The sequence below is a fragment of the Lonchura striata genome, chromosome 4 (assembly GCF_050655825.1).
Source record: "Lonchura striata isolate lonStrDom1 chromosome 4, ASM5065582v1, whole genome shotgun sequence".
Taxonomy (NCBI): Eukaryota; Metazoa; Chordata; class Aves; order Passeriformes; family Estrildidae; genus Lonchura; species Lonchura striata.
In genome coordinates, this window is record NC_140706.1 from 41,933,959 (window position 1) to 41,949,381 (window position 15,423).

The 15,423-nt window shown below is 36.0% G+C and overlaps 1 protein-coding gene across 4 annotated transcripts in view; it reads right to left on the reverse strand.

Moving 5' to 3' along the window:
• Positions 1–243: 243 nt before the first annotated feature.
• The window catches only part of GUCY1A1 (guanylate cyclase 1 soluble subunit alpha 1), a 34,656-nt gene continuing 19,476 nt past the window's right edge, over positions 244–15,423 (reverse strand). For all 4 annotated transcript variants that reach the window (XM_021544763.3, XM_021544765.4, XM_085578017.1 and 1 more), the window contains exons 2-9: positions 12,855–13,252; positions 10,182–10,243; positions 8,553–8,611; positions 7,060–7,769; positions 5,142–5,627; positions 4,487–4,630; positions 2,456–2,610; positions 244–1,289 (exon numbers count right to left, since the gene is read on the reverse strand). In XM_021544763.3, the coding sequence (XP_021400438.1) occupies positions 1,088–1,289; positions 2,456–2,610; positions 4,487–4,630; positions 5,142–5,627; positions 7,060–7,769; positions 8,553–8,611; positions 10,182–10,243; positions 12,855–13,103 (2,067 nt within the window). In that variant the 5' untranslated portion in view covers positions 13,104–13,252 and the 3' untranslated portion in view covers positions 244–1,087. The remainder of the gene's footprint in view (positions 1,290–2,455; positions 2,611–4,486; positions 4,631–5,141; positions 5,628–7,059; positions 7,770–8,552; positions 8,612–10,181; positions 10,244–12,854; positions 13,253–15,423) is intronic.

The following is a 15,423-nucleotide window of genomic DNA, read 5'->3' on the forward strand; positions in this document are numbered from 1 at the left end:
GAATTCTCCACTCATATTCCATCAGTCACAACAGAAAAGCTTGGACTGTAGTAGTATTAATCTTTGTAAATGTGTTCAGATGTTTAAAAGCATCTCTGTTCACCTGATAATTCCCCTGACAACTTCAGAGCGAGCATGCAATGGGCATTTCCATAGCACCTCACACCCACATTGCGTCCTCAAATAAGGATCAGAGCTTTAAGCTGGTGTGCTTCCATTCCACACAGTCTGACTGGAATTCCATTTCTAAGCAAACATTCCAAAGCATATTTTATTACACTTCTGTTAAAACATTTCAAATTTAAATGCCAACAAAAAGAAAACATTTATTGCTGTAATACATAATAACAAGTGGATATTATTATTTTTAAGTACTTTAAAAACCCTAAGAACTAAAAGAGTTTGATGATTACAGAGATGTATGTGATTATACAGTGTTTGAATCTATATTAATTTTATACACAAAATAAAGTTCTTGAGACAGTAAGCAGCAATTCTGCTATGCATGTATATTAGCTACAATTATCAGCCTGATCCAGAAAATGCTGAGCACCCTCATACTTTGACCAGTCAGTGTGAGAAGATGGTCAGCAGCCTTCTAGGATGGGGCCCAAATGATGCACTGCAAGGAGTATGTGATGGCAATGACAATATTTTAATGGAATTTTTTTCATGGAATTTCTAAGAAAATACATTTTCATAGTCATTGATAAGCACCAGCTCACAACACTGCATGTGGCTGCATCACTTGCACATTACATTTCCTGACAAACTGCATATACAATACATCTAGAATTCTCAGTATAGAGAGAACTGTAGCACTTACAAATTACCACAGGGAAAATACAGTTTATAGTAGCATTTCCAACAGTGACATTGCAACATTACTTTAGCAGTTATATTCCTTATGCAAAGGAGAAATAAAAAGTAGTCAGTGACATACTTCCTGAAATTTTAATACTGGCTTTCAGGTGTTAACAATCTAAAGTGCTTTCATGTTTCATACAGTTTTAAAAATTTTCAATTTATACCAAAAAAAAATTCCAAATATTTATAAATTTATTCTATACACTTGTGAATGCACAATTTAGTCTATTCCTGTTTCCTCACCGAAAAAATTGGCATTGCCATCTCCCAAATCTCTCTTTTGAAACCAAGTCTGTGAGTTTGTTCCTTGAATATAAGCATCCAGAAAATAGCAAATTCCAGGAATATCACTTGGAAAATTTGGTGGAAGCTCCTCCCTTGAGCGTGGTGTGAACACAAAACCTGGGTATTCCTTTAACAACCTAAAACAAAAATGAATCATCTCAATTAAAAAGCAGTCACTAAGAAGTGCAGATATTCAATAACTCTTCATGTATGGCAGGGAGAATCCAATTTAATTTTTATAGCTATTTACTGGAAATATTAAAAATAATGTTTACGTGGTAACCTTGATAATCTATTAACTTCCACATCAATGCAAATAACAGCATCTCTTCTTTTTTTGTCTTGTCAATGTTTTGCATGTAGGTCCTATGTTTGTTGTAAATATTTTCAAAAATTGTTTAATGCTGAAAGCTAGCTCACATCCCTCCACACATCAAATGCATCACAATTAGTATATCAAAGAAGAAAATACTGTGAACCTTATTAATGAAACTATTCAGGCCCTCTTATGAATTCTAATATTATTTGCTTTTTCACAGGTTGAAACAGAGACTGCTAATCTGTAGGGATAAATGTTGGATACTCATACCAAAGCTTTCAAACAATTATTGCAATATACAGGAGTTGTGCAAGGTGCCAAAATGTTATCCATGTGTCTTTAGAATTGGTGAATGAATCAAAATTTTAAAAAAACCCACCAAACAGAAAGGAAGTTAACACCTCATACACTCAGAAAAAATCCCCCCAAAAACAACAATGGTTTACCCATTAATCAAATTGCCTGTTTTCTAGAGGTATGATTCAAAATGATTTTCCGTACGAGTAGAATGGAAAAACAATCACTGTTGGCCAGCACTGCTTATGTTGACATACATAAGCACTGGTGATGCTAGTGCTCTCTCTGTGTTTTCAGAGTGCATGATCAAAAGGGTTACTTTCTCTGTGCTCTAATACCTGTGCTTCTTTTTCTAAATCACCTATCCAAGATCATCTAAAGCTTGGCACCGTCTGTGTCACATAACACATGCTGCAGGGGATGTCAGGAAGGATCCTGTGCCAAATTCTCTGTCTGATGCTGGATGCAGAACCTTGCCACAAGGCATTATCAGATATGTGGCAGTGGGTACAAGCTGAGTAGGAACAACAGACTACAGTCCAGGCTACTGTGAGGGCAACAGAACTTCCTTAAAAAGTAAAAATAACTTATAATTTTGCTTATTTTACCCAGCCAAAAAAACAACAGGACTATAAAAGACTACTACAGTAACTACTGCAGGTGGACATTTTACATACTGCACCATACCTGTAAGTTGTTGGGCTAACATTTATTTTTCTAGGTATACTGCAAGATTCAAACTTATTGGCAAGGGTCACATTATTTCCAAAAAGGCAATAACGAGGCATTTTAACCCCAACAACTCCAGCAAAGACGGATCCAGAATGAAGGCCAATACGCATCTTTAAACAAAAGAAAGAAAACAGAATTATTAGGTAGAATTGGTAAAGTCAAGTTTATAAATTATTCTTCATTTAAAAATAAAAGAAGTAAAGAAAGAGCTATTAAAAAAAAAAACAAAGCTAGCAGAGTGTCCTTAAAATATCTGTACTCTGGTCATTACTGCTCATGGAGAGGGAACTAGCTGAAGTTTATCTTGTGCTGCATTTTTAGTCAATAATCCTACCATATTAAAATATGACTGTGAACTGCTGTGAACTTAGCTCATACTCAGATTTTTCACTCTTACTTAGCTGCTGCTGCTTTCTATGGTTCTTTTGGGTGGGGTTTTTTGAACTATGTTCTTTCTCTCATCTGCATTATACATGTGTAGAGGTGTTTTCTTCAGAACAGCATTCTGACTAAATAATGGCATGATGTCAGAAAGCTTGTATGTCTACTCTGCATACTACTCTTTATATATCAAGAGAGTATCATACCATTATGAAGAAGTTGCAATTTCTAACTTTGAGTGTAAAAGTAGAAAAACCTGCAACAAAACCAAAATCCACCCACATTGTAAAGATGGCTGAAATACATTCATCAAAATGCAAGTCTGATTCAGAGTATGTCATTTGCAGTCACACCTTTTTTTCTTGGCAATTGATATGTAAAATTACAGTAGGTTGTGTGACAAATTTTTTGCTTTGCACAATAGCCAATGTTTTCATGAAGCATTTAATAAAAATAGATGCATGCTTTCATTAAAAATAGTTTCCTTCTAAGAAGCTTCTGTTAGGTACTAACACAATAGAAATTTTTATCCTTATTTTAAAATAATTTTTTAAAATGCAGTAGTAGCATTTGCATGTAAATTATACATTTGCTATAATATTGCCAGGATGTTTCCAGGTTTTTTAAGTGTAACTTAATTTGATAACGCAAAATACAAAGAGACAAAAAGAACAACATTTATTTATAATACAATACTACTGTTCTCTGTGATCAATGTGAAGCATATAATCCTCTTAATAACCTTTTTCTTTGTCTTGGAATACAAATATTCCTTAATCTAAAATTTAAAAACAAACAAACAAACAAAACAAAAAACAAACCAAAACAAAGCCATTAAGCTTCCTGGAGGAAAAAACGAACAGAAAAATGTTAAAAATTAGCAAATGAAAGACATAATGAACTGAAACACCTCTATTAACATAATAGGATGCCATTCCAGGCCATTTGAACTACATTAAAGGTCCACATCATTTTTCATGCACACAGTCCTTTCTGTTTCTTTCTCAGTAAGAGATAATCCTATATGAAAATTTCAGTACATGTATAAGTTCTCACTGAAAAAAGCCATAAATATAATTACCACTGAATTTAACAGTTGCTTTGACGGCATTAACACTATTATCTTATGGTGGTTCAGTATCTGACTGTGAAACAAGAACAGCAATGGAATCCTCCAAAGATATGTGGATTACTACAATCAGAACGTCTTTGGGCATTCATATTCATAGCTTCTGCGTCAAAAGACTTGGAAGTCTAATTTGGAAAGAGGATTAGTCATTTCCTTAGAAAAGAGACTATTCCATGCCACTGACAGTTTTATTGCTACTGACACAAGAACTGCAGCATGTCAGATTGCACCTACTGACTTCAAAGCGTTTGTCTTTTGGGTTGATTTTCAGATCTCTTTTTCACCTTTACCACTCCACAGAACTCTCATCCACAGATCTAAAAAGGTTATCTTCTCCAGCCACGGTCACTTGATTCTCCACATTTTCTAAGGTAATACAATGATTTGAAATTTCCTTGAGGCAAAATCCCAGAAAGCGACTAAACAAACAAAAAAGCCTAGTTTAACCAAATAATAAAAAAAATAAAATAGATGACCTTGATAGGCTCTCCATGGGGAGACACCACCTCGTCTGACAGTTCCATCATCTTCAGGGCCATCAGTGCTATTTGAACAGCATGTGTTTCACTTTCTTTGTGTAAGCCTCCAGCAACACAGTAGGCATCTCCAATAGTCTCAACCTAAAACAGGCATATTTGTTCCTTACTCTTAGACTGTTTGATAAATATAAAAGAACAGCCTAAATTCAGTAAGAATTGTAGCTACCTACAATTTATGACCAAGTCTTAGTTTTCCTGCAAAATTATTTAAGTACTGGACAAATCCTTCAGTATCATGCAAAAAAAAAAATAAATTGCACAACTTTTATTTATTGTTGAGCATAATTCTAAAATACTTTTCCTTTTTTATTTACTGTCAGGCACCCCCAGCTACATCAAACACCTGTTTACCCCTGAGTCACATTGAAATTAATTTTTAAAATTAAATCGTAAGTTTTGATGGGCTTCTTTCTTGGCTGAGTGAACAATTGTTAGTGTTGACTTTTTTGTTTGTTTGTTTTGTGATTTTTGTCTTTCATTTGAAAAAGGTTTATGGCAAAATAATTTATAGACCTCTATTATCTTCTGTCCCACTTAGTCTTAATTTCCTTTCCTGCCCCAGAATCCCAAAGAAAAGCAATGAACTGTGTACCTTGTAGACATCTAGCTCTCCACACTGGTAATCAAAGCGAGTATAAAGCTCATTAAGCATGGTGATAACCTGCATAGGTGAGCATTGAGAACAGATGGCAGTGAATCCAACAATGTCAGAAAAAAGCATTGTGACATTATTAAATTTCTTGGCTTGTACAACTTGTCCCTGCCACAGCTGCTGAGCAACCTCTCCAGGAAAAATTGAAAACAGAAGATCTACAGTCTTCTTCTTCTCTTCTTCAAGTGCTTGATGGGCCTGCTCAAGGGTTGCTTTTAGCTTTCCTAACCTCTTCTTCAGTCCATCCTGGGCTCTGGCCTGCTCTCCTATCAGAACAACATCTCTTAAAGCATTGTGAATGGGAATATCAGAGAGGTACAATCCACGTCCTGTAAAATCTTCTAGTCTGTCCACACAGGGAGATCCCAAAAATAGAATGGCACTGGATTCAAAAATATAGATCATTTGGCCTTTAAGATCCATTACCTGAAACAGTTAAAGAAACAAGAATTCATGCAAAACATGCATGGCAATGGTCTAGAAGCAAGAAGTTTCAGAGAAAATACATTTTGCTAAAACTGGTCCATAGTCCTTACATTTTAATTTGGTTGCTTAGAGAAAACATGGGGTGCTGAATCACAGAGCCATCAAGTAAGTTCATTTTTATTCAACCCTGTAGTACAAGAGGACTCCAGCTTAAGGATAAACACCTAATCATGTCTGAGTATCAGTTTATCTTAGGGAGTAAAGAAAACCAAAAAGAATAATTTTGTTTATTTTCAGCAATTGATAAAATGTGTTACTACAGTGGCCTCTAAATTTCTCCTAATGACTAGTTCATTCACCACTTTCTCCATAAGATAAAGTAAGAAAATCTGCTTCAGTTTTATCATAGGATGTTCAGTACTCACTGCAATTTAAAATTAAAGGCAGAAATGGCAGGAATATCCAATTTTAATAGTCTAAAAAAGAAAACTATTTTGTGTGAAGTGTTTTTACATCCCTTCTGTAGTCAGTTGTGTCATGTGAAAGGTACTGCAGAGCCTAGCTTAACACGGCCCTGAAAGTCCACTTTTTAAATAAAATCTGTTCCTTACTAATAGACATTTGCATATGAAAGTACATGCAAAATCAAAGCCGACTCTACTACCCCTTGTAACCATTCTTGTGCAGAAATGGATCTGAGCTGAAATAGGTACAGATTTTAATAGCTACATTAGTAACTGGATAAAAGTCTTTAACTATTCTTCATTTAAGTTTCTGGAGTGTTGAGTCTGAGCTGGTAATTCAACTCCGAGTGCCTCAGGTGTATATAAACTGGAATTCAGATGGGACCAGGAACGAATGAACACAATCACTGAATACTCAGTGTTCTTTGCTGTCCCAGGCCATTTGTCACAGACCCAGCTTCAGCAAAGATAGTTGTAATCCCATCAGCTGAAACTAAGTGAAACCTTTGGTGATTGTATCTGATGAAAATATCGGAGTATCAAAGATACCAAAACACCAAAGGCTGAATGAGCACAGAAAACATATTTTTATTTTCTCCAAATCTAGAGCTGGTCCCAAATGACTCAGAAGCTCTTTGTTAAATGTATTCCTGCTACTATCTTTGTGCTGAAGATGCCCTTATTCTCAGCAGCATGGTATATCTCTGGTTTTATCTCAGTATTTCAAATCATTGAATTAAAATCAAATTTGCAGTCAGATTTTACTTATGTATAAGTCCTAAAGCAGAGTTTTGACTAAACATTCTTCAGAATCTGAATTACATTTGACTAATTAAATCATTATTATTCAGTTGTATCAGATGTTCAGATGTAGAAAATGCAAAGTGCACTGTGTTTTGTGGCTATTTTAACTCCATCTGAAAAAAACAAATTCCTCGTAGAAGTAATGGTGATAAAAAGTCTCTTACCATGGATGGTTTTGTATCAGTATTTTCCCATCTTCTAACTCGTACAGTAAACTGCATATTTAGCATGGTCATTATTGCACTAAAAGTGCAGCTTACTTTGGGGGTAAGAATTTCAAAATACTCTTCAAAATTTGGCTTAGCTTGAAATTCTCTCCTGGTCAAAAGTCTTCTTATCCCATTTCCAATCTGAAGAACTGACATATCCTTGTCAAACATAAAATGAAATGGGAAAGTCTTACAGAACACAGAGGCAGGAATCACAAGTGAAGACTGTGGTTTACATGGAGATAAGGAAGGTTTTGCACTTTTGACTTGTATAGAATACAGCAAATAAGGCTGATTAGCAAATTCAGTGCAGTCATTATGGAAACAAGGAGGCATGAGCATCACTTCCACCTCAGTTTCATACAAAATATGAGCTGCTGCTTTAATGATACCAGGTAGAATAAGACTTGTGATTTTCTTAGGAAAGAAATAATAAACATTTAAGAAGTCCTGATCTTTCTCCAGGCATAATATGGAGGCATCTTCAAGTCTGTCCTTTTTTCCTGCTTCTTGGCTGTGGCCACTCTGCTTTAGCAGAGTAGTGAAACTATTCAAGAAGTCCTTTAGGGTGCCTCCAATAACCCCTAATATGTGTTCATCCTCTTCATAGCATATTTTGAATAGTTCTTCACCAAGAGATTCCCGTAGAGACTCCACGGGAACACCTGCACAGAACCACATTTTAGTCAGAACTGCACTCATCATCCTGAATCACAGGCTAACCTCCACACCTTTTTCCAAAACAGTCAATCTCTTTCCCTGATGTTGACATCTGAGGGCACTCTAATTTAGGAGTCCTGGAAACAAGGCCTGGAAATGCGGGGACAATTGGTTGCAGTTTAGAAAGATCCAAGATCCAGTGTTCTTTGTAGAGATGTAGACAAAATGGACACAAGTTTTCACACAAGATTTAACTCAGCTCCCATAATTGATATAAAGGAGTAAAATAAGTTTAAAAACTAGCATACAAATAAAATAGGTCTGCAGATATAAGTACTATGCGTAATCCAGTACATTAAATGACCCTAGGAATATTCTGGAGCACTGAGGCTGATTGGCACTGAATGGCTCACATCTTTGCTAGTAAATTTGTTTTACCCAGATAGCTGCATGCAAACTGACTGTTGGAAATGTTCAATTTCTCCAACTATTACTGGGAATCCTTTGAAAAAGTATTGCCTCTCACAGACCAACTGTGTGCCTCGACCAGTTTAAGTGTACAGAAGACCATATTTCGGTTCCAGGAAAAGTTAATATACATCTATTACCAATGTAGCAGACTTATATATTACAAATTATAGAGTTCTCTTCTAACACACAACATTCTTCTGAATATGAAGTAACATATAAGTAACAAGACTAATTTCTACAAAAGATATATATATATTTACATATATATAGAATAGATACTTTATTTATATGCATATTATTAAACAAGCTTAAATTACCTGCTGCATTAGCATGATCACTGATTATTTTTTCAAAATCTTCTCTATCACCAGTTTTTCTGCAAAGATCATAAAAATATAATAAAACCCCTAAATAATAAAGATAAATGCTGTAAAGGCAGTAAGTACAGAAGTTACCTACCTTGTCTTTAAAGTGTATAGACCTAGTTCTGCTGATCAAAGAGGAAGTTTTTAATTCATTCAAAAGCGGGTCTTGGTAAGATCTTAGATTATCCTATGCATTTCTGGTAAATTAAAAGTTTTGGTGGTCTGAACTCCAGTTGTGGATTTCAGGCAAATGCTATTGCCTGTCATTTTAGCAGTCTTGGCTTTTTGTTTGATTTGTGTTTCTTTCTTGAAGCTAAAACTACATTTCCTAACATATTGTAAAATATAATTGGAATTTATATTCAAGCATTTTTTGGAATTACAGTGCATTTAATTCAAAAGAGGTGAGAACATATTTCTGCTTAGAGAGGAAATACAAATAACAACTATTAACTACAAAATTACTTGTTCATTGGTAGTAATTAAGAAATTTGACATAAAACTGCAGCCTTCTGAGTTTTCTGAGGACAATAAATGTCAAAATGAATGTTTGACTCCAAGTTATGGGAACAACATATAGCTTAGATTAACCTTCATTTAAGCAATAAACTCCTGGTACATGCCTTCTGAATGTATCACTTGGAATATCATAGGTATATTTACATGCAAAAGCAACAGATATTTAGATTTGTTTTACATTGGCATTATTGCCTCCTTCAGAATATCACAGTAATTTTTTCTTTTCAACTAATATTCCAGGGAAGCAACACATAATTAAAGAATGGGAAAACATTCATAGCAATAAGCCAGTCAGCAATTGCAAAGCACATCTGACCCTCTATCTTTGGTTCAGTCAATGTATGTAAAGTGCTTTAAAAATATCAAGTATAATTTAAAAGAGACACTGCAATTATCTATTCTTATCATGGTGAGCAACAGTGTAGTTTCCAACTTGATTATTTTTCTTCACTTCAGAAAGCAGATTTAAACTGATGGGCTTATTTTTTTCAGATGCATTCAATAAACTATATCATAAGATGCTAAGAAATTCTTACTTTCTACAAAGCTCAAATGATTAATTTTGGATTAGTACTAAGAAATGCTGAAAATTGAGCTGAGTTCCTCAGAAACAGAAACCAGAACCCAAGTGAGCTCAGGAAAACATCCAATCAGTATCTGTAGTGTATGAGTGTTCACGGAATCAGAAACCAAATTCTTTTGTATAATACTAATTGTATTTCGAACTCTCCCTGGGATCTTAGAAACACCAGGCTAGATCCATATACAACCTATTATTCCATCTATGCTAAGCAGTCTCCAAGCTCCTCCAAAGTCCTTGCCTGCTTTGTTTCCCTGTACAATTTGCCCATTAAGTAAACTTTGTGAGCGATGTAAATATTTGTGAATATTTTAAAACAAACCAAATCATCACTAGGTTACGTTACATGAAATGTTACACACGAATTTGACAAGATAATTGAATATAAATTCCAGAAATCTTGACTCCCAGTCACCACCCCGTTCCTGTCTGAAAAACATTTTTGCAGTGAAGTTAGTTACAAACCCATTACACCTACATACCTGGTTTCTTTAATTCTGTGTTTTGCAAGTGTTCTCTGCAGTGCAAGATTTAGCCTTTCAAACTGGGGAAAAAAATAAGTATGTCATATGTATCAATATCATTGCTGAACATTTAATCATGAGATACATTTCTATACACAGAATTACTTTGCCATCTTTGGGACTAACAACCTTTTTCAAGACAGTATTGTTAGAAACAACATGTCACTTCTGTGGTTATGAGATTTACTTTATGTTTATCTCTTCAGCTCCAGTACCACTGCAATTAATACCCTCAGCCCTTGTGCACCAGTGGTAGTGTATTTTAAAAACAGTGATGTTCTTTAGCTCCAGATTTTCAGATGGCAATAAAGACAGTGCTGCTAAGAAATAAGTATAACTAACACAGCTCTCTATTATTACAAATCCCACCCCCCAAAAAACCACAAAGTACCATGAATACAAAATTATTTTAAAGAAAAGAATAATTTTTGCTGTGTATGCCACGACATCCTCCAGATGAAAATCTAGTCATTGTAGACAGCCTTTATGAAAGAATTCTCTAATAAAACAAACTTTAGAACATAATGAATATTTGCCTTAAAATACTTCAATCCCATGATTCCATATCCCTTCTGCAGTTCCTAACTTAAAATCTAAACAGATGGAACATTTTCCAAATATGCGTATTTAAAATTCTTAGGGCCAGTAAAGCTGTCATATGTATGTAGTCTCTGATATTCAAAACCCAAACTTCCCACACAGGCAGGGTCATAGAATACTACTATACTGGCACAACAGAATTCAGCTGGAAGGCTTTTCTTTGGTTCTCATTCCCTGAAGAAACTAGCAGCTTTTACTGCATCTTTTACTTTTTGTATTTCCAGGAGGAAAGTTTGCACAACCAAAGAAAATATCACTTGAAATCACTTGAAAGGCATATTCTGGAAATGTTTTTTCAAGGAAAAATCTAAAGTGAATTAGATAAATATATACATATCTATGTATATATACCATATACCACAGTATATAAACACAACATAAATTACATCTGTGTAGAAACTGATACACTAAGTGGAATGCCATCCAATCCACTACTTATAAATGAGCAATGTTCTCCATATTTCTGTAAAGAAAGAAGCAAATTAAACAACAATATGCACTACATTATATCCCAAATTTAATCAAAAAGTTGTTTGGATGCACTTTGTCCTGGACTTCTATGCATAGCTCGCTGTCTCCATGAGAAGGTCACAATTCAAATTCATGATGCAGCCCTGTTTTGGAGCTTCCAGATGGAAGGAAGATGACGTTACTCAAAAACATTTAAGCCAGGTAAATTTTCTAAGCAATGAAAAATATGTTTCTAAACAAGCAATGGCCTTTTATGGAAAAATAGAAAGATGCTTAGGGCTTGACCCCAAATCAGCATGAGAACAGACTTGGACAAAGTTCTGATGCATATGACTTGAATAATTGTAAATAGTAACAATAACCTTGAATTTCAGTGGTTCCTAGGGTACATGGTCATAGTATCTTCACTTTGCCAAGCTTTGTCCCAGATAATGAACTAGCTTATCATAATTATGTTATAGGCAACTGCATACATTTATACCACTCTTTAAAGAGAAAAAATTACCAGTTATTAAAAATCCCACCAACAACTATACTAGAACTATACTAGAAAAGCAATATAGCAATCATGACACACTTGAAAGGGTGCTTTGCCAGTTCATTTTAGGGTTAAAAGTATTTTCATTTATAAATTTAGAGATCAGTTTAAAGGTTTAAAAGGATGCATTCTGTCTGTATAAATGCAGCAGAGGTGAAAAGTTTTTCAAAACTTAATTTTTTAGAGGTTTAGTGAATGAGTAATAGATGAAGAGCTGCATAACCAGATCTGCAAATATATTTAACAGAGCTCCAGCACTTTAAGTAAGGTACACTGAATGTCCAAGTAATGGAATTGTAATTAAATGAGTGTACAGAAGTGTCCATTTGTTATTTGTAGTCCCAATATGTCAGTCAGTTCCTTCAAACCTCCCACTGAATTTGAGACAAGGCCAAGAGTTGGATGTTACAGAGCTGCATTTTCCACATTATTTTTATAGAGATAAACCATGGTATTCATCTCCACTCAAGAAAGCCTGGGCCGGTTTTCAGTTAAGCTGAGCAGAGACATAGGAATATTTTTGTGGTAAATACAAAGAGTAGTGGTTTTAAAAATAGTATGACAGGAGTTTAGTATCACAGCAGATGGAAACATCAATTTCAATTTTTTTGTGATAATGACTAATGCACATAGCAGTTTGGATTCAGTTAGGTGAACTGATGAGATGACCATATAATTTACATAATTAGGTAACAAGGCACAATTTCTATTCCTATATCTCTATGTTAAAAAATGGTACAAAAATAGATGGATCTAAAAAGTTCAATTAAAAATATTAGTGGAAAGTTGCAAATACAAGGCACAAATAAGGGAAATACAGTGGAAGGAATCGTGTATAGAAATTGTGGCAAAATTATATCCAGAAGGAATAGAAGTGGATTTAAACTACCGAGAACTACATAAGAACACAAACTTTTAAGCCAAAGCAACTTTTAAGGGCTTACATCTAAAGGCTGGCATAGATTGCTTTTTTTAACATTTATAGTTAAATGCTGTCGAAGTTTTATTTAGTATCTATTTACCTCAGGAAATATTAGTTTGCAGATGCTTTCCGTTAGCGTGTGCAGGTACACTCTGCTTCTGCTCGTTTTCCTTTGTGGCAGGTTTCCTTGGCCATCTTTTTCATGGACTTCTTTGCAGATGGGCAAAGCTGCTCTAGAGCTGTTTTCTGTGCAGTCCTTGTCATGTTCCTCAGGAATGTGACCTTGAGTCAGTAAGGAGAAAGGACATTCTCCTGTGATCTTCAAGTCTTTCAGTTTTGTACAGAACATACTGTACGAAGTCTCTCTCTTGAGATTAGGAGTACTTAGCTCTGTGTTTACTAACAAGAGCAGAAGATGCCAGAATAATAAGTTGATAAGGCAACAACTGTAGAAGGTTATTGGTAGCTATAAATCACCACAGGAAAAAATTTCTGCCCCTACAAAACAAGAAAGAAAAAAACAATTACAAATATTTATTTTCTTTTTTTAAATTCTGACGATGTGCTGGTTTTATCTTAAGTACATTAAAATAATGGCTTTTTGAGGACTTAGCTCAGGAAAGCACTTACTCTCATCCCATTTTAAGCTTGTAATATCAACTGACTTCAGTGTTTCAGGTAACTCAAGCTGCATGCATGGTTAAGTTTTGTATGAATTTGGACTCAAGTGATTAAGGCAGAGGACTCATCTTACCTGACACATATTTGGTCACATTGATGGATGAGGTTTCCGAAAGAGTACGACGAAATGTTTTTGATTCTTTATAAGTAACTATTAAAAACCATCTCATGTGGCACAATGAAACAGATTAGTTATGGATACTTAAATCTAAACTTACTTGATGTCCAAGATATCCTTTATGTAACAGAGAAACATATGACTTAAGTTAGTGTGTGTATTTAAACAGTAAACCATACAAGACCAAAGGTTAGAGTCTCTTGTAAAAACAACTGACTGGTGACAACTCACATCTTGGAAATCTGACTACACAACTGCAGTTGCTTGGAAACATTAGGGAATTTTTATGCTTTTGAAGGTGGTATTTTCCAAACAACACATTAAACTTTTAATTTCAATAATGGTTCCATTTGTTACAGGGCCAAAGCCCAGCTAGAATTTAAATCTGACTACTGCTGTAAAACACAAAAATGTTTTTACAAATACATCAGTGACAAAAGGAGGGCTAAGGAGAATCTCCATCCTTTACTGCATGCAGGAGGAAACATAGTGGCAAAGGACAAGGAAAAGGCTGAGTTGCTCAATGCCTTCTTTGCCTCAGTCTTTAATAGTGAGAACAGTTGCTCTCAGAACAGTAAGACCCTGTGCTGGAAGACAGAGACAGAGAGCAGAATGATGGTCCTATAAACCATGAAAAAATGGTCACTGACCAGCTACACAATTTAAGATACACAAGTCCATGGGGCCAGATGGGATTCACCCATCCCCAGGGTCTAAAGGAAACTGTCAGGAGAGCTCACCAAATCATCTTCCATTATTTACCAGCAGTCTTGGCTAATTGGGCAGGTCCCAGTTGACAGGAGGTCAGTTAAGATAATGTCCATCCACAAGAAGTCAGAGGGAGAATACCACCTGACAACCTGACTTCAGTCAGGCTCAGTCAGTCAGCGGAGGTCATGGAGCAGATAATCTTGAGTACCATCACACAACACAGGCAGGACAACCAGGGGATCAGGCACAGCCAGCACAGGTTTAGGAAAGGCAGGACTTGCCTGACAAGTTTGGTCTCCTTCTATGTCAAGGTGACCAGCTTAGTGAATGAAGAAAAAAGATAAAGTCTACCTAGACTCAATTAAAGCCTTTGACACCATTTCTCACAACATTCTGGAGAAACTGGCTGATCATGGCTTTCACAAGCATACCCTTTGCCAAGAACTGGCTGGATGACCAAACCCAGAGAGTATTGGTAAATGGAGTTACATCCACTTGGCAGCCAGTCACTAGTGGGTTTCCCCAGGGCTTAGGACTGGGGCCAGACCTGGTTAATATCTTTATCAATGACTTGGACAAGGAGATTGAGTTCACCCTCAGCCAGTCTGCAGGCAGCACAAAGATGGTAGGAATGTTGATCTGCTGCAGAGGGATCTGGACAGCATGGATCTATGCACTGAGGCAAATCATACGAGGTTCAACGAGCAAAGTGATTGCTTCAGCCCTTGGATTGCACTAACCCCATGCAGTGCTACAGGCTGAGGGAGAGTTACTGGAAAATTGCCTGGCAGAAAAGTACCAGGTGCTGGGCATGCTAGTCGACAGCAGCTGAACATGAGCCAGAGCATGCCCAGGTGGCCCAGAAGACCAGTGGCATTCCTAGCCTGGATCAGCAATAGTGTGGCCAGCAGGACCAGGGCAGTGATTGTCCTCCTGTACTCAGCACTGGTGAGATTACACCTTGAACCCTGCATCCAGTTCTGGGCCCCTCACTACAAGAAGAACAATGAGGTGCTGGAGCATGTGCAGAGAAGGGCAATGGAGCTGGGGAAGAAGAATCTAGGGTACAAGTTTTATGAGGAGTGACTGAGGAAGCTGGGTGTGTTTATCCTACAGAAAAGAAGGCTCAGCCAAGGCCTAACTGCTTCTAAAAGGAGGC